This window comes from Prinia subflava, chromosome 4 (assembly GCF_021018805.1).
Source record: "Prinia subflava isolate CZ2003 ecotype Zambia chromosome 4, Cam_Psub_1.2, whole genome shotgun sequence".
Classification (NCBI taxonomy): domain Eukaryota; kingdom Metazoa; phylum Chordata; class Aves; order Passeriformes; family Cisticolidae; genus Prinia; species Prinia subflava.
Genome location: NC_086250.1, coordinates 19294271 through 19321624, shown reverse-complemented (window position 1 = coordinate 19321624; position 27354 = coordinate 19294271). Strand labels below are relative to the sequence as shown.

At 41.9% G+C, this 27354-nt stretch overlaps 2 protein-coding genes across 6 annotated transcripts; one reads left to right on the top strand and one right to left on the bottom strand.

The window, feature by feature from the left end:
- Window positions 1-129: 129 nt before the first annotated feature.
- On the top strand, window positions 130-13368 carry MTERF2 (mitochondrial transcription termination factor 2). The gene is given in 4 exon segments (XM_063395759.1): window positions 130-332; window positions 334-502; window positions 505-522; window positions 7797-13368. Coding segments are annotated over 4 exon segments (1425 nt in total). The 5' UTR covers window positions 130-302; the 3' UTR covers window positions 9005-13368.
- Window positions 12752-27354, bottom strand: TMEM263 (transmembrane protein 263). Of its 5 annotated transcripts, none has more exons than XM_063395758.1 (4): window positions 27175-27354; window positions 23375-23436; window positions 18192-18261; window positions 12752-14307 (listed from the first exon to the last, which is right to left on the bottom strand). In XM_063395758.1, the coding sequence occupies exons 3-4, from the start codon at window positions 18253-18255 to the stop codon at window positions 14021-14023; spliced, it is 351 nt and encodes a 116-aa protein (XP_063251828.1). In that variant the 5' UTR covers window positions 18256-18261; window positions 23375-23436; window positions 27175-27354; the 3' UTR covers window positions 12752-14020. The 5 variants fall into 5 exon arrangements, with proteins under 5 accessions (XP_063251828.1, XP_063251825.1, XP_063251824.1 ...); XM_063395755.1 differs by lacking the exon at window positions 27175-27354 and adding an exon at window positions 26822-26985; XM_063395754.1 differs by lacking the exon at window positions 27175-27354 and adding an exon at window positions 26393-26733.

Sequence of the window (27354 nt, the reverse complement as noted above, 5' to 3'; positions counted from 1 at the left end):
CAAGTAAAAGGCAGAGGGCCCAAAACAGCAGTATGAACCTTTGTTAACTTCGAGAATGCCAGACAGTACTTTAGGAACTCTCATTTTTCTTTCTCCTGAATTTTTTTTTTTTTTTTTGCTAAGAGCCACAGAAAGTAAAAGTTAACAAGAAGAGACACGTGTGTCATGTTTCCCTTCATGCTTTTTTTTTTTCCTCACTTTGAATGACATAATAAACACAGTGATAGAAACACAGAATCGTTTAGGTTGGAAAAGACCTCTGAGGCCAACTTTTGACTGATCACCAGCATCTCAGCTAGGCCATGGCACAGACTGCCACGTCCAGCTGTATTCTTGAACATCTCCAGGGCTGGTGACTCCATCACCTCCCTGGGCAGCTCATTTCAATGTTTAACAACCCTGTCTGTGAAAAAATTCCCCTTGATGTCCTTGACCCTCCCCTTGTGCAGCTTGAAGCTCTGTCCTCTTGTCCTGTCACCACTTGCCCGGGAGAAGAGACCCCACCTGTCACTGATGATCAAGGTATGCAAAGGCCCCAGCCATGACTAGAATCCCCTTCTGCTTGGTCTTACACAAAATTTCTTTCTAAAAGGTGTAGCCTGTGAGACTGAATGGTTTTTGAGCACTGACTTTAACAATAGCATAAATTATGATGAGTTTTTCCATAATCACTTTGTTGTATGTAGAAAATCATATTCCACAGGTCATCATTCTGATCCAAGAAGAACCTGTGGGATCCTGTCATATACCCGTGCTGCAACTCAGAGCTGGAGTACTGGGGTCATTTTAAAGTCAAACATTGCTTTCTCAATTAATACAAAGTACACTCTTATTTGCCTGGTTGTTTTTTATTATCATTATTATTATTATATGCCAAATATTCAGTAAATAAATTTCAAAAAAAATTAAAAAGAAGAAGGAAGTTCAGTAGTTTATGACCACTGTCCATCAAACTCATTTGAATTCTATAATTTTTGAACACACTGAAGAAGCAGATTCCTTATTTCCTTATTTATTAGTCACTTCACAACACAGTTTTTATTTCAAACATTTAAATTACTTTTTCATTTCTCATTATGTGTCCTGATAGCTCCTCAGAAGGCTGCCACACTGAAGATGGCCCTGAATAACATCCAGCATCAACCAATCTGCCTTCTTGGGAATACTGAGGTGGAAACAACCCTTCCTCACTAGAGCTTATGGTTTCATAAACAAATTGTAGCCATGAAAACTGTTAGTCTTTAAGCTGTTTTTGCTACATGCTAAATAACAATTGCAGTATATTATTAGCATATCATTATGTCAAAACACTATTTGGCTCTGTCTGGCCATGCCTTCTATGTGAGACAGTTTGTTCTTGACTCAGAAGTAAGAGAAAGAACATTTTAATGTATAATTAATATTGTATTAGGATATATTAATATATAAGAGATGCAGACTGTATTAATTAAAATGCCAGATCTCAAGGGAAGAGCCACTCCAACGTAGTTGAAATAGAAAATAGAATGACAGTTAATCAAAAACTCATACAAGTAAACCTCTCTACAGTGTTCTCTTGTGAATAACTTTTTTAAACAATAGTGCTAATTTAGCCCAGACAGTGATTGCAAAAATGAAGAGAGTGGGGAGAAGACAGAAGGGAAAAAAGATAACATGTGCAGGGGGAATTGAACAACTGAAGAATAGAACCAATATGATTTCAACAGAGCCCTTTATGGTTTACAATACAATCCCAGTTATAGATTCTAAAATCTACATCCCAAGTGGGCACACTTCTCTCAGTTGGCCAAGTTGCTTGTTCAAGAGGCAGGTTCATCTCCTTCAGGACACCTAATTGGTCAAATGTCCTTCTTACACTGCACCTCCTGCATCTAGGGTTTACATTATTTGTAGAGAGTTTCTCAGGCTCTTTGTTCTTATTTTCATTCTGTTGTTTTCCCATAACCTTGATGAATTCCTGAGAGCTCTGGAAAACAAGACTGCAGGTGTCTTGTTATCTACAATGATTTTGGCTGGTACACAGAATGGCCTAAGTTGTGCAAATACATTGCTAAAAACATGAAGGCATGAAGTGAAAAAAAACTTAAAGAAGCAACTATACAGTACATTTTGTGTCACAAATTAGAAGCTATTTTTTTAGATGCATGTTTTTAACATCATTGTATGCATTATATTCACAGACTTTGTTAACTGTTCTTGGAACAGCTGTTATTTAGGAGACCAAGCCTGAACCCTCTTCCTAGAGCAAAGGTTCTTTCTATAGCATTTCTCTTCTTCATTAACTCTTCTTCACAGATCCAATACAAACTACTGAACATGTAGCTGACAAAAGAAGGGTTCACAGACACAACAGCAGTGATTTTCACTCTCTGAGAGATTTGATTGTGAAGACTTGTTAAAAAATCCAAACACCTCTAGTAAAATATTTCTAGTCTAGAAATCATTTATGTGACTGCTGATTTGTTACTCTAGATGAGAAATATAAGTAGATATGGCTAAAAGAAATAAGATAGAGGAAGATGGTTCTCACCATCACAGCTCAATGAACTTCTGAAAAGCCTCCAGAAAAGCAATATAAGCCAAACTATCTTGTGGATTTAGTTATGTAGTAAGGCAGTGGTCATATGAAGAAAAACTGGTGTAAGACAAGCCTCCCATCATGATGTCAGTGTTACTGTTATAAATGTCAACAAAAAATCCAATCCAAACAAAATTGATATAGCAGCAAATAAGTTTAATTGCATTAAGCATTAATCAAGCAAAAGGACACATTCAAATAAAATGTATTCCATTCTTTATAAAAGTAATTTAGCAGTGAATGGGCCTAGTATCACTAAAGCATGAGCAAGAGGCCGGCCGGGCCGGGGTACATGTGCAGGATTCAAGACTCTGCCACATGTACGATCAGAGCCTATTCCATCTATGCTTTTATACTGTAGCCAACACCCCATCTCCTCCCATCTTTGATCGTCTCCTCCCAGTTTCGATTCTTGAAATCTGCGTCACCTTCGTCATTGCACATGCTCCAGTTGTTGTTTGAGGGTCTTCAGACTCTTTTGGGTGGTCTTTTGATGAAGGCTTCACTCCTCTTCTTCATGTCCTTCTTTTAACCCCACGAGTTACACATGTGTGCCAAGCTAGTATTACAGTAAGTTCCAATAGATAAGACAATAAATCTTTTTAAAAAGTCTGGATTTGTCTCAATTTTCCTGGACTCATCCCAAACCTGTTTTTAGCATCTCAAGGACACTACCACTCCCTTCTAATAGAAGTTACATCCTGCTTCTCATGATATCTTGCCAGAGAAGGGGGAGGGGGGGGCTTCTAACACTATATTTTTGTTAGTGTAGTTTTACTAATTCTGCTAATATTGATTATATATAAAGTTACAATTTAGCAGTAACCTGTTGCTATTAAGTGATATTAAGTATATATAAAGTTACAATTCAGCACTAACCATATTCATTTATCACTATACCGAATCAAAAGGATTATCTGCTTCCCGTCAGAGCACAGGCATTCAAACAGTCTGACTTTTAAATGTTCCGTTCTTTGCCATTTTATTACTTAGAAATTATTATCCATTTTTTTTCTATTCACCTCATTATTTCTCTCTGTAAGCTGTTTTAATCCAGCGGCCTTTCACTTTCCCTAGTGCCGGCCCAGCCTGCTGCGCGAACGGCGGAGGCTCGGCCGGTCGTGCGCCGCAACGGCCACGTCCTGCTGCCCTGCGGCCCGCGCCCCTCTGCTCCCGGCACATGGTACGTGCCAGCGGCCCCCGCGCGGCGGCAGTGGTGCGGCCCGGCGGCGGCGGCGAGGCGGGAGAGCGGGGCCGGTGAGCGCGGCCGGGGGTGGCGGCTGCGGGCGGCGGGGGCTCGGCCGCGCTCCGGCGGGCCCGGCCCCGGGGCACGGGGGGCGGAGGGGCCGGCTGGCGTTCCGCTTGTCGTGCTCCGAGCGCCGGCGCGGCGCGGAGGATGGGGCGGGCGGCGTGCAGGGGGAGAAGCCGCACGGGCCCGAGGGATGCGCGGCGGGGGAGAGACCCGCGGGCGCGGGGCCCCTGCGGCGGCAGCCGGTGACTGCGGCAGGGGCGGCACGGAGCGGTGCTCGGGCGCGATGGGCCTGCGCCGCTGCTCCCGTGCCGCCTGCAGGAGAACATCGGCCTCCTGCCTCTCCGCCCCCAAGCGGAGTCCAAAGGGTGGGGAAGAGACGGCGCAGGTGGCCGCGCTGTGGGAGCAGACTGTGATGGAGACCCTTGTTTTGTCTGTGCTGAAAGCACCACCACTTAATGGCCGGTGGTTAGTGCGGTGCGTCCCTAAGCATTTCTCAATGCCTTTCCTTTCCTGGATGTAAGAAAAAGCTTTTTCCCGAGGAGGACAGTTGAGCAGTAGGACAGGTATCTCACAGAGTCCGCTGGGCTCCATCCATGGAGGTCTTAAAGACCTGACTGGGCAAAGAAGCCTGGATCCTACAGACCCTGCTTTGAGCTCCTGAGGTCCCTTCAAACCTGGATTATCCTAGGAGCCTCCATTTTTTTTCTAGAAAGCTTTATGTTGGTTTAGCATATATTTTATAATAATTTACCTCATTTTCACCACTAATGCAGAACAGGGATTCATTTTTTGTAAGTGCAGAAGTGTGAACATTTACTGTGCATTAATCTACGAAACTGTAACCTTTCACCACCCCAGCTTCCTTCACAAACCATTCAAACCCTGTCTACACTGCTATCTCCTTGGTAGATACCTACTCTTCTTGGTTCACTCAAAGTTCAATCTAGGCATTTAGTAGTTTCATTTAATTATTTACAGCCTACTAAGTTTCCCATAATGAGAGTGGTAGTGGTCAGCAGTCATAGTGTTGCCCTCTTTACTGAAAGATTTTGTGAACAATATAGTATGAGTAAAAGTTTAGATTTGCTGATTTTCAAAAAGTGATATTTGAGTCTCAAAACACACATTCAGAAATTCATATGGGGGATAAATCAACCAGCTGATCCTTGTATCTATTTCCTATAGAAGATTGACATAAAAGTCTCATTAAATAATGAAACTTAGAGCACCCCTTTACTCTGTATATTCAGGTCTCTGCAAGTGTGCTAGCAAGCAGGATCACAGGTAACTTCAGCATTAGCTCACTTCCTTACTACCATTCTAACACGCTGAGAGCGTGCTGCTGGCAGTGAGAGCAGGCATCATAGCAGAGCTGGCTGGGCTTTTTTTCTTAGTCTCTCAATTGCTTTATAGGCCCCTGTATATTCACAGCAATATAAGTATGTGAAAAGTTACAGTGCAGTCCTGCACATTAGAACATGCATTAGATCCAGTAAGAGCTTTAAGAGAACTCTGAATTCTTGAAAGCAGTTACACACTCTGGAAATGTGATATGGCCTTAGAAATACATGAAGTCATAACTCAGGTCTTGGTTTTTATAGAACACCATGACATTCAAATTCATTTGTATTATTGTGCATGTTGTAGTTTGCATAGGGCTTTTTTACAAGGGCTCCTGAGTACCCCAGTCAAATGAGTTTTGGCAGATAAAGTTTTCCTTTCTTTTACAGTACTCTGTGTTTCTGATGATCCTCACTAACAACAGGGAAAAATTTACTATGATGCCAGACATTTTTCAAAAAAGTAAAGCTTCTTTTAAGTGAATGTAACAACCATTCCCATGTCAGATTTTAGAAGAGCAGAATTACTGTATCAGAATTTTTTAAAAGTTCTGTAATAGTAAAATTTACAGTATTTTAAGGGATTGCATTACTCACAAAGCCATTTTGTTTATCACAATTATGAATTAAAGTAAAAGTCATGGTTATTTTTTCCACTTTGAACTTTGGAAATATTATTTGACATCCCAAACAATTTTAACAACACTTGACTTTGCTGGCTGCTTCTAGCTAAGCTGAAGAATTAATAAAGGAAACCCTGATCCTTCAGAGATTTGCTTTTTCTGACTGGACCCACTAAACTCAATAGAACTACTCAGAGTGCTCAGACACTCTGTTGTTTCACTCCTGGGGAGGAGAGGTTTAGTCTGCAGTCACTTTTTCAGGACATGGAAAGGTCAGCACACAAAACATCTGTGACTTACAGACTTGCTTCCAGTGGTTTTGGGAGAAATCACTTGTTCTGTTGTGGGGCTTGGGACAGCAGTCCTGAAGTCATGAGGTATAATGAAGACAAAACATCAGCCTTGGGGTTCTGACACAAGCAGTGCATTAGGCAATTGGTTTTGCCTTAGAAGTGTGAAATACTACTAAAGAACAAGTTACAAAAAAAAGCTTCTGTTAATAACATAAGTGTGCATATAGGAAATTACATCGTATTCTGTTAGTTTGTGATGTAGTAACATCACAATAGTCCATCTCAGAAGCAGGGTAAAAGCAATCTAAAAGCATAGGTACACTTTCTTGAGATAAAGGATTTACCTCTAGAAAACATTTAACCTTACCTAGCAACTAGAAAGAGGACCTACCACTAAAGTGCTCTAAACAAACCACGTATTTTCTTAGAAGACGGGCTATAAGGAAGATTCTAGGGCCCTTGTGCATCTCTGCAATAGGTATCTTGGTCTGTTAGGTAGGAAATTAGACTGTATGATCATAACAGTATTTTCTCTCCTAAAAAAGCCCAAACAAACAATAAAAACCCCCAACCAAAAGTAATTTAACAATGCTCAGGTAGGTACTCTTTGCAGCGTGCTCTACTTAGGGAGAGGTGAAAGCAACCGTCCAAATGTTCTCACTATCAGCTGGAGCAGTTTTAAGCAGGTTACCAGCAGCAGCTATTTGCAGGAGTATGCAGAGATCAGCAGTTCTCCCTTTCACAGTCAGTACTTCCACAGGGTTGTTATGAAAACACCCCCTAGGAAGTTAAAGATACACTTGATTATATCTTTGTTTGACTGCTGCGGCTCCTTTGTCCCTGCAGAGCAGGTGACAGTGCATGTGCTTTTGGTGATAACTGGGCAGCCAGTTTGAGCAAAGGTGAGGTGTGGGGTTGGCCCTGTGGACTCCAGCACAGCCACACACCTATTCCACAAGGACTCTGCCTACAGAAGACACCTGGAGGCAGAAATAAGGCATTGGTGCAAGGAGCAGCTGTAGCAAAGTAGGTGCTGGAAGAGGTAGGTGAAGGCTTGGAAATGTTACTGTGTAGTTGCTTCCTCCTCCAAAATACCAGGGTGCTTATTCAAAGCTAATTAACACACTCAGCTGGTGAAAAACACTTACATAAAGGTTCACGTGACTTTTTTCTCCCTTAGTTATATAAAGAAAGATTTCAAAATGAAGTTGTGCTACAAACCGCTGCTGAAGCAGCACTGTGTGGTGGGTCTCGGACACATGAAAGAACAACTCTCATTCCAAATAATGCTTGAGAAGTTAAGGCAAATACATTAATAGGAACTAAGAAAGAGATTGAAGCTGCCATTTTTGTTAATTTAGTGGGATTGCTGTCAAATGAAATTGCATGAATCATTTTCCTCATACAGTGTGAGCAATCTGTAATGTAGTAATAATGTTAGCTGCAAGAAATGGCTGACAGTTTGAAGCTTGTATGACTGCAGGCATTGATACCAACAGAGCAGTGCCCCACATCAAGTCTGTGCATCCTGTTACTCTTCCAGTGACGTACCCATCAGAATGTTAACCTTTCAAACATCGTCTTTCCCCCTGCTTTCATGTGAAAGCTGGATTTTGCACTAATAACAAAAACCACTCTGGAGAGTAATTTCTTACATCAGTTCCATCTGTTGCTTAAATGTGTTTCCTTACAGTTGTTGTGTCTCCACAGGACTGACTGCCACGATGCTGAGAGGAGTTGCTCACGGTGCTAAAGACACGTTCACTCTTCTGTTGACAAGATCGCAGAGCTGTAACCCAGGACTGAAGTTTTCACCAGTATGGCCTGACATAGCAAACAGAAGCTTCCTAATACATTCCAGTTACACAACTGATACCAAGTCAAGAGAGGAAAATAAAACAACTCTTGAGACTCTCTACAGTTTGTCAGTTGACATCACGAAGATACGCAGACTGAAGGAATGGGTCCTTCTCCAGGAAGTGGCCTATGTTAAAGAAATTGCTGGTATCTTACAGGAAATGGGAGCAGATGAGACCACTGTAGCCAACATTATAGAACGCTGTCCCGAGGCAATTCTCCACACCCCAGCAGAGATAAACTCTCAAAGAGCTTTATGGCAATTAGTATGCCAGAATGAAAAACAGCTGATTAAATTAATAGAGCAATTTCCAGAGTCTTTTTTTACTACTGAGTATCAGCAGAACCAGAAGGCAAACATACTGTTTTTTCAAGAGCTGGGACTTAAGAATAATATAATCACCAGGTTCTTGACAAGTGCACCCAATATTTTCTATAACCCTGTCGAGAAAAACAAAAATGTAATAGAGACATTACAAAGAAATTATTTAAATTTAGGGGGTTCTGAAGCAAATATGAAGATCTGGATACTGAAGCTATTGAGCCAAAATCCATTTATTTTATTAAATACTTCCACTGCAATCCAGGACAACTTGGAATTTCTCCAAAAGAATGATTTCACTGACCAGGAAGTTCTACAGCTGCTGTCCAAACTTAAAGGCTTCATTTTTCAACTTAATTCTGCCACTATGCAGAAGAGTATGCTTTTCTCCAAGAACACCTTCAAGTGCAGTGATCATGAACTAAAACAACTAGTGCTGAAATGTCCAGCCCTTCTCTACTATTCTGTTCCAGTTTTGGAAGAAAGACTTGAAGGACTACTGAAGGAAGGAATTTCTATAGCACAGATTAGAGAGACACCAATGGTGCTGGAGTTGACAACACAAATCATTCAATACCGAATTAAAAAGCTCTCTGCATTAGGATATGATATAAAGACTGGAAACCTAGAAAGCTTGAATGGTACTAAGAAAGATTTTGAAGTCACTTATGGTAAGATACAATCAAAGAAGGAGAGACCAATTTTTAATCCTGTTGCTCCTCTACACATTGAAGATTAATTTGAATGCTGTACTTCAAGTTATGGAAAAGCAAATTAAAAGGGAAGTTGGTTCTTTGAGAAGAGATGGAACAAAAGCTATCTTTATCAAGACTGTAGTCTTACACTGCACTTTGTCCAGGAGGGAGTCTTAGGCACTACTTCACTATACAATTGTAGTGTTCCCATTATACAATTGTAGTGTTCCAATGCTTTTAAATAATATTCTAGAAGTTAGTTATGATAAAAGTTGCCTTTTTTAAAGATGTGATATTTTCTTACCTGATGGGGCATTAACTGCCTTAGATTATCATCTCTATGAGTGCACAGTCCAGCCTGTGGTAGTGATTAGCATTTTTTATCTGAGGAAGACAAAAGGAGGATTATTATTTTTCCAGCAGTGTTCATCAGTCTGCTGGTTCACTGTCTTCAGGGAACACTCTTGGAGTTCTTTTCCTTATTGCTGAACTAACTCTAGCTCCTGGATCCTCACCTGCAACAGACTTGATTTCTTGGACAGGAAAGCCTTGTCCTGAGCACAGGGGTGGGACATGATGGTTTTTTTATTCATTGACTGCTGCAGTGTGTGTACAAACCATAATGCAAAGAAACTACAGGATGACAACCTCTACATTTCTGAGACCTCAAAATTTACTTATTTTTCAAAAGGTTTGCAACAGGAGGAAATTTATTGCTGTTGTATAGTTCTTAATTTCTTCTGGCAATGTTTGGGGACAGGAGAGATTAGGGAGACTCAAGTCTCAAATGGTGGTAGGAGAAAATAAAAAATCATGCTTTTCTATTAGACGCAACAAAATTCTAGTCTGTAAACCACTGGTGATTAAACGTGACTACCAGATTTGCAAACAGCTGCAACAGTTTCTAAATATATGAGTGGCACTGCTTCTCAGATAACACCATATGACAATTGGTGACAAGTGCTGGCTTTCAAAATAGTAACTATCAGTGTTTAAGTTCTCAGGGGATTTGATTTCTTCTCATTTATGGGCTGTGAATGATAATATAAAATAGCAGCAGCACTGACAATCATATCAATAGAATTAGGATCATCAGTGATTTTACTTCTCAGACTTTCCCAAGTAGCTATTCCACACATATTCCCTCTTAACAACAGAATAAAAACCAGCTACACACTATCCTCACTCGGCATTCTTCAAGGTCATTTTTAACACACATTTTGGCAGCAAGTCCAGGCCTCCATTTCTTAAAATGTGGTTTGTAATTGCTGAAGAAAGCTGGTGTTGAATTACTGGTCCAGAGGGTGGCCTGCAAGATGATGATTTTCTATAGTCTGCCACATTATCTGCTGTGGATTGGGAAGGGCTGGCAACCCCTGGTGGGAACAGTGCCAAGATCTCAACAGCTGAAGGTCTTCCAGTGGGCGCTCTGCAGCCAGTGCAGACGTGACAGGCGTTTCCAGGGCAAACGCCACTCCTGCAGGAGCACGCAACAGCAGCAGGAATTCAGGAAGGGGATGAATCACCAGCAAGAAGAGTCAGGCTGTGGTACCAGGCTGTGTCTGTGCTGAATCTTACAAAACACATTACCGTTTTTAAGAGGAAACTAGGAAGACAGCTGTATTAAAAATGCACAGGAGCTTCTGCCTTTGTCACTTTCTGACATGTTCTTCCCGTGTCAGCTATTAGGCAGACCACAATATTATCTAAATTCAAAAGCCTGCTTTCCTTAGACACAAAGGGGCATTTCAGCTCTGCAGAGCTCTTCCGAACACAACCTGTAACGGAGCCAGAGACCTGATTGATAGCTTAGGAGGAAAAGGAAACCCAGACCTAAACCAGTGCTTCCCTTGAATATTTAGTTCCAGCATTTTCAAGTATCTGTTTTTACAAAGTTCTTGAAACAGCTTATTCCCATCACTTAAATTATGTCCAGTGGCAACAGAACAGGAAAAGGATGTATTTCCTTAACTAAGTCACAGCCTGAGTTATCACAAACTCATTTTGCATTCTGAATGTTTCAGTTTCTCTTCCACTTTCAAAATAAAAACATAAGCAGAAATGCTCTTCTTCTCTACTACCAGATGAAAATTCAGTCAATCCTTCATTCCTAACTTTATCAGGGGATTTGTTTCTCTCTGCTTCATAGCATTCATTTACAATAAAACCTCAGGAAAGCTCCCAGTCACCAAAACACTGTATTGCTGAAATCCTCATCTTTTGTTATGCAGTGACTGTGGATGAGCCTGTAAGCCTTTCACTACCTAGAGAGCAGTCAGGCATACAAGCCGCCTTCATAAACATTTCCCCTTTTGAAATGGGGACTGGGAAAAGGAAAGGAAATAAAGGAAAATAACGAAAAAGTAAATAAAGCTATCACAAAACCAGTCCCAAGACAAAAGAAGCTCACTCCCCCAGAAAATTTCAGTTCTATATTCCATTCAGCTCACTATGATTTTAAAATGGGTTATTCCCAAGCATCACTGACCAGGGAAAATCAGTGCAAAGGATTTTGTGCTGTGTTTGTGCACAGCTTACACACTGAAATTACAGCTTTTGTTATAAGAGCTGGCTGGTGCTAAGTAGATACAAATAAAAGATACTCTGGAGCATGGTAGTGTGGGAAGATTTACACGTAAGTATGGCTTTCTCCACAAAACTAAGGAAGCTTTCAAATGTCTGAAACAGCAACAATTTAATGTTTCACAGGTGCCAGGACAGAATTTGAACAAGTTTTTAAGATGAAGCGAGTTTCATAAGTGAATGGAAAACACACAGGATATAGGACAAAGCTCTTTGAAAACTAAAACCATATGTAAAAGTGTTTCAGTTACAAGACTCAAAATAATAGCTACAGGATATGTTACGAAAAAAACATAATGAAGTGTTGGCAACTCTTCAGATACCTAACATTGCTTCTCTCAGACCACACTTGTTTTGCTGCAAGTTTCATAGTATAAAAATTAAAGAATATACTAAAAAAAAAGGGTATGACCAGCTCAACATTCCCATTTTCAGCAAAACTACTAAGGAAGGGTTTTGTTGAGTGTCACAAATTCTCACTGTGCTCCAAACAGGTGACTCTTTAAGAGTTCAGTGACAGCACTTGGGGAACACAGCTACACTGGAAATCGCAGGGGAGCAGACCACACTAAATTATGTGCTGCAGCTAGATTGCCTCTGATACCCAGGCTAGCTCATTTCTAGAGCTAGCTGGTACCTCTAAACCATAATATAATCGATGCAATTTGCTTTTATCAATAAAAAAACCCACAAAAACAGTTAAAGTCTTCCGTTTGTTGCATGAACTTACCTCATGACACCGTTGCAGCAGATCAGAACCAAGCAGCTGGTGCATCTAACAGAAGAAGCAGATGCCATTTCTTGGGTTTTTGCTCTCCCCACCACCCCAGGCTCCCATGCTTACAAGTATCATGCTTCCAACATAGACAATTTCTGATATAAAATAAAGTTGTTACAGAGTGCCGTTGAAGTACCAATGGCTCAGAGAGATTGGGTGACTACAGTACCATAATTGAGACATGGTGTAGTTTCAACACCCATGAACAGAGGACTAAGTTTGACAAGTGATATGTTCTGGGTTTTTTTTTTTTTTCATTTCTAAAAAGTAACCCCTCATGTATCTTAGTACAACCACAGCCACTGAAAAAGTAAGAGTACAAGTTCTCCATAGAAACACAAGTTTTTAGAAAATACTGCATACAGCACAAACAGATGCCTTCCATGGGCTTCCAAAGAGGTTACTTATTTGCAAAATCAGTACACAAATAAAAGATCAGAAATGGTTTATATTTTAAGGCAACCTCACGCTGTGCCATTACAAGTGCATTTTGCCTCTCACACTGCAGAGGATGTAAAGGTGTTCCCATCTAAGGTGTCAACATTTGGAATCTGTCAGTATACAAATTACTTGAATTATGTTTTTGTTTTTTAAGGCCTCATCTACTGTTTTTGGTTTTTTTAAATAAAAGTATTGCATTTTACTCAAAAATCAAAGTGAAAAGTATGAGAAATGTAGTGAAAATTTCCTTGCATTTGCTTAAACAGAGCAAAAAGCTAACCTGGTGCATCACAGAGTTGAGAGAACAGCTTTGCTAGTTCTTCAGTGGTTTCCAGCTACACAAGAATTCCTAGCAAGTTAGACAGCTGTGCTGCATGACCACAAAGATCAGTGCAGTTTTCACAGGCTGTCATTTTTTCTAGTGTCTACAAGAAGTTTATTAGAAGCAAGTTCTCACTTGCAGGAGATAGATGCGTATTATTAAATACACCTGAGATGAAGCAATCGTGTTTTCAGTAAAAATTGACAAAGTTTCAGATATCAGGATTTATAAAGAGCCTAAAGCTCATTCTGTAAACTGCACTGAAACAACAAGACAGTTCTTTACACAGCTTCACCTAGTACAAAGAGATTTTCTTCTAACAAGGCATGAAGTTAGTTTACTCTCTATGATCCTTTCTACCATGTTGTTAAACTTTTTCACTTCTATCTCCCATTCTCATTTCCAATTTCTGCACACCTCCGGTCTCTTTGCTCCAGTCTTCACCAGCAGAATGCAGTCAGGAATAATTTACAGGCTGCCTGCAAATACAGGTTCAGAACCAAGTATGTCCAAGAGTGCTTTTACACAGCTGAAGGATCCTTAGCAGGAGGATGTGGAAACCACTGAGAACAGTAATTGGCATCTCGTTGTATCGATGGCATTACAGAGACTACCGAGTTTCTACATTCACATTTTAGTCCAAAACTGCAGAAGACATACAGTAAATGACTATTCAAATATGTATTACTCCTTCAGATACACTCACTTCTATGGTTATCAAGTGTAACATTTCACCAGACACAAAGCTTCAATCTAGGCTCTAATAAATCCTCATACACTGTGCTAGCCAAGCTTCTTCTGTCCTTTTCAGATGAAATTGAGTTACTTGCACAACTCATTAGAAGATAAAAGTGTCTAAGACACATGGCTTCTCATGGTCCCAATCTTAGCAGATTTTAATGCCACTGGAGAATCGAGTATGTCTCAGTTTTGGTTTTAGTCAGACTTGTCCTTTTTCTTTCCTGTTAAAGGCACTTTACTTGCAACAGCAGATCCTACAGCTGTAACACCTCCAGCTACAGCAGAAACACTTCCTTTGACTAAACCCACTCCCATGGAAGGCACAGATGTGACCGCTGTTTTGGTAATTTCCAAGCTCTTCCCTCCAATCCAAGCAACACCCCCAATGGTGGCACCAACAGCTCCCTTTGTGACACTGAAGAGGCCCCCAGTCACTCGAGAAAGCATGCCAGCCTGCTGCTGTGGGTGGTCTTTGAGCGACCCTACGGGAAGAAACAACAAGCAAATCAATCTTAGCACCAGGATTTAACCATTTTCAAAACATTGTTACTCAAAAGTACTTCCTTTTCTAGCCTAACAGCCATTGTACACAGTCTGTACTTACCTTGCAGGCTGCTTTTCCTGGATGCTCATACAACACGTAGTTCCAAATAACAAACAACAGGGAAACTAAGCAAAGAGCATGTGGAACCACAGTGGGCAGAGCTAGGGAATAAAGAGATGTGAAATAAAGAGGTGAGGGAGTCAGGAGTAGAAATCACATGCTTGGAGGAGGACAACTACTTTAGGAGGCAGCAGGAAAGAAAAACCAGCTCTAGATGCACGGGAGACCTCTATCCAGCCCTGCCAACACATTGACTTTTCACATGCCTGAGGAGAACCAGCAGAACAGGTCTGTCCCCAGTGCCCTCGCTGCCCACAGCTTGCATCCAGAGCACAGATTCCAAGAGTTATGTCCCAGCACTCGTCTACTACAAGATGGAAACTAAGGTGATCAACATTCCATGCACTCACTGCCAATGCGTTTGTGGTAATGCCAAGACTGACCCAGGAATCAGAATTCATTAAAAACTGTAAAGGTCAGAGTTTCTACTTGCATGCCTGGAATAATTCAAGCAAAAGATGCTACCTAAATGAGAAAATTTCCTACAAAGTTGACAAAAAAAAGGATACAGAATAATGAAGCCCAAAGGAGTTAAAAATACTGGAAGTCCTTCTAGCTTACACTAGTCTCCTTTTTAAGAAATTGATATACATAACAGAAAGGATAATGGAAACTGAAAACATAAATGACAGCCTTTTACTTAAAACCATGTAATACTCTTGCTGGTTCATTTTAGGCCAGCAGCTTTCAACATGGACATCTCAGGCAAAAATGCATTTCCAACATAAACACACAGAGATCAGAATTTCTATTTACATACAGAAAGCCTTTAAAGCATCACACTCGGAAGTATGCAGAGTCTGCTATAAAATCCAATGTCTAGGCATTAATCACTAGAGGATTCTAGTGATGAGACTAATAGAACTTGTAACAAATTTGGTCAGAAACTTAACTGGTTCACTATCATCAGGGTAAAATAGAAGTTTCATCCTACTGAATTTTAAGAGCTGATTTCACTCAATCAGAACTGATGTAGGCAAGAAATGATCATAAATAATAAATAATAATAAAAATAAAAAAATAATAAAATAATATAATAATAAAATAATAAATAAAAATTAAATAAAAATAAAATAAAATAATAAAAAATAATAAAAAAATAATAATAAAAAATGATCATCATAACTGACTTCAAAAATAATAAAAGAAACAAACATAATCTCTATGTGATTTTCTTTACCTTACTTCAGTTAGCCAGTCCTTTGATATCTACACTATTTCTCATGTGTAAATACAGAATGTGATGATGTATAAATAACTTCTGGTAATAGCTGACACATTTCATTTCCATCCTGTTTGCATTGTCCATGAGGTCTAGCAAATACTCAGCTCTGCAAAGTTTTATTGCCAGTTGATTTCTGTTCTAGGACACACATTCCTGGTCTCTTTCTTCTAAAAGTATGTTTCCAAAGAGTACCAGATCATGCCTAAATCTAAGGAGACTGGCTCAGTCACTCAGACACAGTGCTGATAACACCAGAGTTGTGGGCTGATTCCCACATAGGCCCTCCACTTAAGAGTTGGGCTCGATAATCCTTGTGGGTGGTTTGCAACTCAGAATATTCTGTGATTTATGGAGCAGTAAGAAAATGACACAAGTTCCCTGTCCAGGAGTTGGCTCTACCAGCCTGTCTTGCAGCCAGCTTCCCGCTGAAAGGAATCCAAGAATGAACAAGAGTTTGAATGAACTTAGGTTGCAAAGGCTGGCGCCACTTACAAGGCAGAAAACACTGCATTAGGGTAACACCACTCCTAAAAAGCAGGAGCACAAAAGCTTCTTCCACATATTCTTTAAAGCCTTTGGGCACCAAGCTTGTTCAATGTGATTTGAACAAACTACAATTATATCTTTAGGAAAATTTGCAAGCTGGTTTTGGAATTGAGCCCTTCCTCTAAGGAGTATTTTGGCAGCCTGTTCAGAGAGATGATCTTGCCAGCACTGAACTGGTATCCTTCCACCCACATTTGGCCATCTTTCTATGACAGTGTATCATGTTTAAGGCCTTGCACAAAATTCTAAATTGGATGGTTTTCAAGGAGTCTTCCAATATTTTAACTAAACTTGTAAGGCTTGAAGAGGGCACATGAACCAGAACAAAAAGGAAAAAGCCTCATCAAGGATGGAGTTTACATTAAGATGAGCTGTGCTTCATTCTACTCCCTCTAACTACACCAACTTTCTCCACCTATTTAGACTTCATATTCAAACTAGTTATTGTCACACTGAAAGAAAATAATGTAGAAGAAAATGTGTAGAAGAAAATATGTCTTAGCTGCTCACAGATTTTAAATGAAACTTTGGAATAACCAGTGATGATCAAATTCTGCTGGTATGCTCTGAACCTGGAAAACCTAGTGAATATTCTAGGAAGATAAAGGCACTTGTTTCACTGCCTTACTCAATAATCGGTTGTGGTTCTCAGACCACTGTTCACTTTCTATACATGATATTTAGCATGTATAAAACACAATTAAATCTTTAAGGCAAAAACCCCACTAACAACTAAGCAAGCAAATCGCAGCCTTAAAGGTTAGACTTGAAGATAACACATTAAGGTGTGGTTTCCAATCAGGCATTTACTATCAGAAATGCTTCTGGGATCTTAACAACAAAAGAGCAAGATTTTTTGTCCTCACACCATACTACTACAACAAGTATAATAGAGCTGAAGAATTACTGTGCAGTGAAAACCTATTTTTCCCTTTCCTCTCATCATCTTCTACTTGTGCTTCTTGCCTAATAGTTGTTAAGAATAGAGTCAGCTACTCCACTTCAATCCATTCTGCTACAGTTAGTGGATAACACTGTTGTTCAAATGAAGTAAATTGTTCGCTTATACAACATATAAAAGCTGAGGTGAAAAAAATCCAGACCAACAAACAGAACTTTAAAGGGCTATTATAGCCTGAAGAGCAAAGAATTGAGAGCAATCATAACTCACCAACCTCTACATTCAACACATTTGGTTTTAAAGCAAGAGCAGACAGAACACAGACAACCTATATGCCAAGAATGGCTTTTGATCTAGTATGTTTCCAGCCACATTATGCAAACAAGACTGCTCAATCCTGCCAGTCCACAGCTTGCAAGAAGCTCTGCTCATTTGCAACTGCATTTCCTCTGCAGATCTAATAACCAATTTAATATTCAGTTGGTTCAGGAGACCATGATGTCACTGCATTAAAAAAGTCAAGTGCGTGTTTATTTCTGTGAAACCATGAGACTGTGAACAGTTGGAACCGCTGTTATTTGTATGATGGAAAACAGTCTCCAAAAGCAGTAATGAAGTTCTACGTATTTCTTGACACATCTTGCATACAAGTCACATGCACTATGAACACAGCAGCATGTCCGAAAATGAAGCTGGGATCTTTCCATCTCACATAATGAATAGCAGAAATAAAGCAGAAATAGCTCGTTAGATCAGTTCATATCTCTGGAAACTAATCCGCAAATTAAGTCCTTCAGTTACTGCCCATCTTCTCTATAATTTATAGGTACAGTTGTTTACTCAGTTATATTCAGTGGCCTTTTTGTAAACAGGACAATACAGAAGTGAACAATAACCCAGGCCCATCTCATCCCAGGGCTGGTTTGTTTACTGTTATGTAAAAGAAAGTGTTCAGCTTGCAGATCCATTTTTTAAAGAGAGAACTGAACTTCTGATTAATTTACTTTGTATCATGAAAACTAATACATACCTTCTGGTGGTTCATCCTGAATGTATGATGGGACTTCCTGTTGATTTCTGTCCATTTGATTCATTATTGCCTAAAAAAAGAAATTCACAGGTGCCATACATCTTTTCTCACAAAGTATAAATGTAATCTATTAATCCAAAATTCAAGTAGATTAAGTTCCACAAGGAGAACTTCTTTGTCATTATTAGACAAGCTAGCAGATCCTGTCAAATTGCTCCTATTTTTATTATCAGATTGTGCTTTTGCATTCTTCAGCCAGACTCAACACTTAAAAAAGGAGCTCTCCATCACATCAGCAGGTTTGGTGAGAGCTGCCACACTACACCAAGTGCATCTCAAACCTAAAAAGCAATCAGGAAGACAACAAGTAGGAAAACAAAACAGCTACTGCCATACAACAGCTTATGCTTAACTACTGAAAAAGAAAAGCCTAGCGATCATAGAGGTGGTGGCCACTAGAGAAACAACAGCAGCATGCCTGTGAGATCTGCTGGTACCTGGAAAGCTATTTAAAAATGCCAAGTCCTTGCAGCATAATTTGAACAAATGCCACGACAACAAGATGGAAGAACAACAACAGAAACAGATGATTTATCTTGTCACAGAATTGCATAAATGGTGTGGTGATAGCAGCAGAACTAGACGGTTTTAACTCCACACAAACTTTCCAATTGAAACATGTCAGGGAAGATTTTCTTTTCATCAGAAGCTGTTTCCTACAGCAGTTCTAGAGCAGCAATCCCTGACAGGGGAAGCATAGGAGAAAGCTCAGTCGGGAGCTCTGCTTACAGAATTTTTCCTCTGGAGGGGAAGAAAGTAATAACCAGTAAAGGTTTCCATCCTGCTTTCCTCCCCCACCAAAGCATGCCTTGATATTAAGTCCTGCCTCCTCCCCCGAGTCCTCCTGTTAATCTTGCTTTCCCTCCTCAGCAAGTACCAAGGTCAGAAAAAGGAAAAACAAGTCACATCACACCAGTCAGCATCCTTCTTTTTTCCAGTGACCTCTTAGTTCCCTTCCCTCTGCACAAGTCTTTAAATCATTCAATTTCTTCCAGGGGTCAACAAGCACCAGAAAAATAATTCCTGTTTCTCTTGTCGTGCCCAGATCTCCCTGTGTGTGCTCTGGGTGAGAAAGCAGTGGCTGGGATCTGAAGAAGGAATGCAGAGGCAGAAGTAGGTGGGAAGACTCATCCGGAAAACTAGAGCTAAAACCCTCACAGTATTATTATGAAGTTAAGACATCATGATAAAAACTAGCACCCACATAACTAAATCATGGATCTTTGGATGAGAAGCAAGCCTAAATTGAATAATAAAGAGTCCTCCCAATCAACAGTAAGGGTATCAGTTCAGGGCTCAGAAAACACAGGTACCTTTACACAAGGTACACAAGAAGCTGAACAGGAAAGCAAAAATACCTACTACCAGGAGGGCAAATTTGATGGAAATGCTGAACAAGTGCCACTCAAAAGCCAGAAATCCAAACATGCTAGCTAAGAAACAGGAAAGTATCATATGATATCCCAAGTTGAGAGGAAACCACAAGGATCATCAAAGTCCAACTCCTGGCCCTGCACAGGACAGACTCAAGAACTACACCATGTACCCGAGAGCATCGTCCAAACGCTTCTTTAGCTCTGTCAGGCTTGGGGAGCCTATTCCAGTGCCCAACCACACTCTGGAAGAGCCTCTTCCTGATATTCACCCTGAACTTCCCCTGACACAGCGTTATAGCATTCCCCTGCTTCTACTTGTGAGGAAGTTGCAGAGTAGCAACACATCAAATTGGAAGACCAAAACACACCAGGGCGAAAAGACAATTTAGAAAGTATCAATTATAGAACTCCTTGTTATTATATTTAATAAGTGGAAGAAAAATTAAAAAAAGAACCTGACCAATCACAGGGAGCAAATGAGGACAATCGGGTTCTGAGAAAAGACCTGAATCGGATACTACATGACTTCTTTGCATTCATCTAATGCAAGCTGGAAGCAATATGAGGTTATCATCCTTACTATATGAAGTTCCATGTAGGTTTGTTGCTTTTTTCCAACTTGAAATAATACAAAGCACTCTAAGAAAGAGTAGACAGAAGAAACTGACAGGCTTGACATTATTCAATCAAAATATCTGAATCAAGATGAAGCAACTATGTTTCTAATTAATGTGTGGCCATGTTGGTTATGAAGATGATTACTCTCCCAGGAATGTGGAAGGAGTTTAACCACTGCTTTAGAGAAAGTCCTAAAAAGAGTAAAATATAACACAGAACCCAGCAAGTCTTAATTCAAACAAAGGAACAAAAAAGTGAACAGAACACTTTTAAAGCAGACTCAGTGGAGACAAATGAGTAAAGCCAGAGGTAAATTATTTTTTTTATAAAGAACTACCTCCATGAATTTATTTGTATCTAGACAGCATGTAACTCCTAAAAGAACACCAGATGAAATTGCTTCTTTGAGCTTCCAAAATGTTTCTGTCAACAATCCCACATTAGAGATTCAGAAAAGTTTTCTAATCTTAAGAGGACAGAGAAAACACTGTCAGGGATTATCAACAAGTTTAGAGGGGAGTTGGAGTAAGTTACCAGTTTTGGACATAGGTGCAACACTAGAAACCATCACAAGACTTCACACAAAGTTTAGTATTTTCTGCTGTTAAGAAGGTATTGGATACAGCATCACCAACAGCAGACACAGCCCAGATGAAGCCCCTGGAATCTGTTATACATGACATGATACCAGTTTTTAATTAAGACAAGACTTGTCCAACAGAAGAGTTAAAGTAACACTGGCAGACAAGAAACATAAGGATTGCTTTCATAACTCCCCACAGTTTAGTTTAGACTGTTAGATTTGGTTTCAGTTCATGCAAAGCTGAATGAGCAAAGCAATGTATTAGCAGGGGAATTTCACAGTAGAGTTTCTAGTCTAGTTAAAAAGTATATTAGGAAAAAAAATAGCAGCACATATAAAATCACAGCACTATATACAAAAAGTGGTTCAGATTAGGCAGTCCCTCCCACTACCTTTCCTAGAACTTCAAAGTTACATAACTGTTGATCCCAAGCTTTTTCTTTAAAGTTAAATAGGAGCATTACACAATATATATAATTCACATGCACTGGTTTAACACAATTGGAACAGCAATATTTCACTCACTTGCAACTAGCCAGACCCCAGTGATCTTTCTTCAGGCACAGGTAACCTGCTGCTATTGGGCCCCAGAAGTCAATGGAGAACTACGCACACCTGAGAACAGCAGCTAAGGCAAGTAAGTTGGTAGGAATTTGTTCTACACAGAAGGGAGCCTTCAGGGGTTTGCAGATCAGAAAAGTTGAAAACTACTGTTTGATGGGTGGTTCTACAGGTACCTGGAAGCACTCCAGGGATGCTAGGTGCATGGTTGGACTGGATGATCTTGAAAATCTCTTCCAAACTTGGTGATACTATGATGCTGCAAGAAATGTGCCCAACCAGCCAGCACCATGCTTGACTCACTGCTCTATGATATCAGTGCAAACGAAAGCAGAATCCCATCACATCCAGAAAAGGCTCACAGTGTGACCCGTGACACAACTTGGCCCGCAAGCCACAAACTTGGCCTCACAAAGCACAGTTCAGGTCCTTTTGTTTTTCTGCAGAAGCTTTCCAGGGAATCCCAGAATCCAGACCAAGATCCAACAAATGACTTCCACAGAAAATTTTCAAATATCTACGTTACAATTTTTGTTATGCATAAATTTAACAGGTCAGGAGACTTGAAAGACTCTGAAAAGTGACGCAAAAATCCTGTGTACTAAACAAGGTGCAGCATACCTGGTGAACAGGATATGCACAGGAGCATGTTTTAAACCTGGCTCCCTTCCAGAGATTTAAGATGAGTATTTCTATTGACTGGAGGTCAAAGGCCTGGAATAACTGCTTGGTGGCAGATTACTTCATCCAGTCTTCAGAGCAAGAGGGCAGGAATATAACTTTTTTCCTGAAAAACTGGAGATAGAAAAACAGAAACCACTCACTAGATTTTACATAATACCATGGAGGTAAAAGCACTCAATGCTTCCTCTGTCTATTAAGATCTAGGCCTGTATGTCCTGCTTGGCACCAGAGTCCCCCGGTGCCAGACTGCAGTGTATCCCAAGGGAAGATCCCGTTCAAGCCTTCCCCTGAAGATGCGTCCCCACGAAGAGGAGAAAGCAAAGTTCATGAGAGCAAACAGAGATTACAACTCAGCTGAAACCGAAGGCAGTGACCCGGACATGCAAGTGTAAGACTTTTGTGCAGTTAAGTCATTCAGACATGCTATAGGTTAAGGAACTTTGGAAACTTGGAAGCTGCAGATTCAAAGTCCCCTGTATGCACTGAACCATTAGTCACAATGATTACCAGTACTGCAGACATACGCAACAAGGCAAAGACTTATCAGAAACCTGAACTTTGGAACTCTTCTCATATGTTTGCAGAATCTGCAAAGTACACTAAGACTGGACAAAGAAAAAGAGAAGAAGAAAGCAAGAAAAGAGATCTTTCTTTTGCATTTTCAGCCTGTGATGCCAAATCCACTTGTATCACTGCAGAAAAGCCTCCAGCTTTATTTAACATCTTCATTAAATGATGACACGGAATGAGGCAGGATTCAAGTCTCTATGAGGCCCAGCAAAACTCATGGGACATTCATGAAGCAGAAATCATCTGGCACACTCCAGTTTCCTTCTTTATCTGTGTTTTCTCAAGTCAAAAAGTGGAAGCCAGATCATAAAAAGAGATTTCAAACAGGGATAAATATAAACTACTTCTTGGGGTTTTCTCCCTGTGTGTTTATGAAGATGCTATTCATTCAAGAGGAAAGGGACAACTTCTCATCCTTCTTAACAATACATTAAAATAAATAGTAGCCTTCATACAAAAAAAATTTTAAAAATAAAGATGGAAGTCACGCAACTGATTTGAAAGAAAACACACTTCCATACTGTCAGAATATGAAATACAAAGAAAGCTTAAATGTTTTACACTGTTGTAAAAAAAAGGGAATTGTTTAGAAGAGTATTTTTAATTTAAGAGCTATTTGTAACACTAACAGTGTTATAAGATCTTGAATGAAAGCACCAAGAAGCTCTAGAAGTAATAGCCCAGCTACATGTACATTCACATCAAAGCTGATTGAAATAAAACCTACTTACCAAATATATTCCTTTGTGAAGATTTCTAGTTAGTTGTTTCCACAAAAATATTCTGCATACACCTATGAGAAAGGGAGAAGGTTAATGACATCTTAGGGAACAGTGACTGTCACATACCTACCATGGGTGTACCATGGGAATCAGGAATACAAATCCCCACAGCATGATGGAAGCACACTTGGTATGGCCTTAAGATGCCATACTTTTATAGATTTATGTCACCAAAACACCAATTCCTTCTGGGCAATGAAGATAATTTTACTTGCTCCATATGCTGCCATGAGGATTGCTATGAAGCACAATAATCCATGTTAAGACACAAACGCTCCTTATTCTTCCACAGTAATTTGTGTAAAGTTTTAGCTTCCCATTGAGAAGTGGGCTCTAACCAGCACAGATGTGTGCAACTTTCTGAGTTTCGGCAGATGCTCTTGGTGTCTTTCTGACTTTACAGACAGAAAGTCTTTCTGTCTCAGCACAGCAAACGTGGCCCAAGCAGCAGCCAGTGGAAACTGGCTCGTTTCAATACCACTACTCAGTTATTTGTGGGCAGCAGTGAAACGACCCAAGAACGGGGCCAATTTCAGCTGGCAGCTTAATGCCGCTCCAGACGGCTGCAGCAGCAGCAGCCAGTGCTGGAACTTTCACCTGACAGAGCTGCAAACAAACCCACTGCCCTGTCTTGTTCCACCACAAAAGAAGTTATCTTCCTTCTGGCTACCAGTTATGCAGGTAGAAAGCCTGGCTACAGAGCTGATGGAAAACAAACAACCCTTGTCACATGCACAGCTCTTCTTCCCCTCTTCCAGCAGATGCAGCAGATTTTTTTAATGAACCTGATGTATTTCACATAAACGGAAAAAAATATTTTTAGGCATGATAGCTTAGGAAATAAAATTTTGGAAGACCAACAGCGCTCTACTCTCCAAATTCAACAAGGAAATAAGCACAAAGCCAAAAAAGGTAATCCCACCTATGGCTGCTTTTCAGGGTATTGCTGCAAGCTGCACAAGCAACCCCTCACTATCAGCTTTGCTGCCTTACTCCTTAGATTAGGGCTAGTAAGGTGTCACAGGCAATTGTGCTCAGTGCCCTTGGTTCTCTCAGACACAACCCTCCGAGCACAGCCAACTAGAAAATGTGTGTTTCAGTTTGCTACTGCAAGGGAAAGAGTTGACTGAGCTTCTGCAAGAAGAGTCCGTGCTAACAGCACTAAAGTACAAAAACAAATCCAGGCTGTAGAAAGCATGTAGCTAAAACCCAAGAGCATAGCTAGTGTTTCAACAAGCCTAAAACCCAAGTTTCAAAATTCAGATTTATATACAAAGCAAGCCTGGCTTGGAAGTAAGCATGCCATGAAAAAAAGACTGCATTTTCAAGTAAAGAACACAAGAAGTTGATCAGAAGTTTCCAGGTGTGAACCACGATTTACTTCCAAGCAGGACAGGCTACAACTTTGGCTAAAAGAAGTTGCCGTAAGTAATGTACATAACAGGCTCACAGTATGCAGGGCACTGAACAGAGCTGGGAAGGTTAATGTAATATATCTATATTAAAAACCAAACACACCCCACGATTAAAAGCAAAAGAGAGGTATAATATCTCTTGCAAAAAAACCTCTTAACTCTGCCCAGGACACAACTATATCATATCTACCATTTCTCCATCACTGGCAACTAAAATATAGATCAGGGTCCAGAGGAGGCTCTATGGAACACCTGATACTGGCAATCAAGTTGTCTAACCCAAGACACAAGTTTTCTCTGATGCAATGATTTACAAGATATAAAATCAAAGGTGGCATGAACCAGAATTCCTCTTTTCTAGTTCTCCAAAAATGATTCCCATTCCAGTAAGGTGCACAGCACAGTTTCAGAAAGACCATGAAAACACCATTTTACCAGTTTTGTCATCCTCCACCTCCTCCTAGCTCCATCTTCAGAAGAGGCTTTCCCATTTCTTTTAACACTTACCTAATGCCTGAACTCCAGATCAGTCTCAGACTTCCTTTTCCAGAAGACCCTCAAAGATAAAACCTGACTGTGCTTAACAGTTGCCAGTGATAAAGCTGCTTCTGAACTCCCCTTATCACCTCTGCTAATAACATAATTTTTCCCCTTGCATCCACCGCCTGTTTGTTGGCTCCTACTTGACATTTAGTCCTGGTCACTTGCTGGACCACTTTTTCAGTTTGCACTTTTGCAGCACTGTCCATTTCTACACTGAGGAGGCAACGCTAACTTTTCTGACTATTTAACCACAGTTCAACAGAAAGCTTTATGTGATATGTTGGATAATATTTACTGAGCAGTCTTAAAACTGATGTGCATACAAATCAGTACTTACATGCTAAATTAAGCTACCTTGTACATACCCCTCCAGTTATACAGGGGCATCCTGCCTGAAGCAACACAGTAAACACACTGAAACAAGCTACATGCACTTGGTATTTTAGGTTATCTTCCTTACGGGGGGACATGTTGATACGGAGTTCTCATTTTCACCCCAATTAAATGAGCAGAAGAAACCATTTAATTGCATCCACAGAGGCTGTCTCTGAGATGACATTGTCTTCTACAAGGACCAGAACCACGCACACAGCTAAAATAACTTGCCTTGATTTCCACGCCACACCACATAAACGCCTAGATGAATATGGAAAGCTAAGCTGGTCCCAAACTGCTCACAAAAACCCTCTTCATATGCTACTCCATCAAGCCGGACTCGAGAGACACAGATGAAACAAAGAGCATGTTACTACAGCAAACGCCCGAACACTGCAAAGTTTAAAAAGAAGAAAACCCGAAACAAAGCTTCTTCTGGGTCGGAGAAATTCACAAGGGAGAAAAAGACCATCCAGGAGCCAGGCCGAGGCGAGCACGGCTTCCTCCGCTGCCCTCCCTCCCAGGTGGGGGGGCCGCTCCTCCATGGGCGCCCAGCGCAGGGAGCGTGGCAGCGGCAGGACAGAGCGGCTCACCGTGCCCTCCGTCCCGCAGCCAGGGAGCCGCCCCGCCTTACCGCCGGGCGGCCGCAGCCCCGCAGTTCCTGCCGTGTCCTCCCCTCGCAGCTCGCTGCCCATGTCCCCTGCCGGGCCGGCGCGGGCACCGCCGGCATCCCGGCGCAGGGCGGCGGCACTGACGTGGCAACCAAGGCCGCGGCGGAGCCGCTACGCCCGGCCCGGCCCTCCCGCCCCGCGGAGCCGCGGCAGGAAGCACAAAGGCGGCCGGGCTGCGCCGGGGGCAGGTGGCGGCGGCTCCGCATCCCTGACCCGCCTCTCCCGCCGGCGGCTCCGCCGGTCGCTCTCCCGCCTCCTGCCCTCGGAGTTCCCCTTGCTCTGCGGGGAGGCAGGGAGGGCGCTCAGGGTTGCCCGGCTGGCGGCGGGGCCGGGCGCAGCGGCCGCTCATCGCTCGCTTGCCCGCCCGCCCGCCCGCTCGTTCCCTCACTCACCGCACAGCGCTCACAGCTCGCTCGGCCCGCCCGGGCTCCGCTCAGACTTTACTCCTCCGCCCGTCCCCGCTGCCGACGTGGCGCCCGCCGCCGCCCGCCCTGCCGGCGCCCGCAGACCCCGCCCCAGCGCCCGGCGCGGCCCCTCGGCGGCCGGGGGGCGCCGCCGCTCCCGCCCCCTGCCCGCCCCGGGGGTGCCGGGACCCGCCGGCCCCCGCCTCCTGCGCCTCCTGCGCCGCCGCCGCCCGTGCCCGCTCCCTCAGGGGAGCCGCGCCCCCCGAGGGCCTGCGCAGGCCCGGCCCGACTCGACCTCCGTGGACCCCACGGGCTCGGGGGCAGCGCACGGGCTCGCTCACCGAGGTGGAGGAAGATGCCGGGCAGAGGCAGGGCCGAGGAGAGGAGGGGAGGCTGCCGGCGTTGCTGTAGCTGACCGAGATGCTTCGGGGTGCAGGAGATTGGCTTGCGGCGCTCAGCTGGGCTGGGGAGCGTCTCTGCGCAGAGGTCCTGGTGACGAGATGACCCACTGGGGCACCCTG

Bases quoted from the DNA above. Each gene is read 5' to 3' on its own strand.
- TMEM263 (XM_063395754.1), bottom strand. From the start codon at position 26,453: ATGGGCAGCGAGCTGCGAGGGGAGGACACGGCAGGAACTGCGGGGCTG. The intron at 18,262-23,374 runs GTAAGTAGGTTT...TTCTTTTTTTAG, and splicing joins TTCACAAAGGAATATATTTG to GCAATAATGAATCAAATGGA. The intron at 14,308-18,191 runs GTATGTATTAGT...TTCTTCCCGTAG, and splicing joins TCAGGATGAACCACCAGAAG to GGTCGCTCAAAGACCACCCA.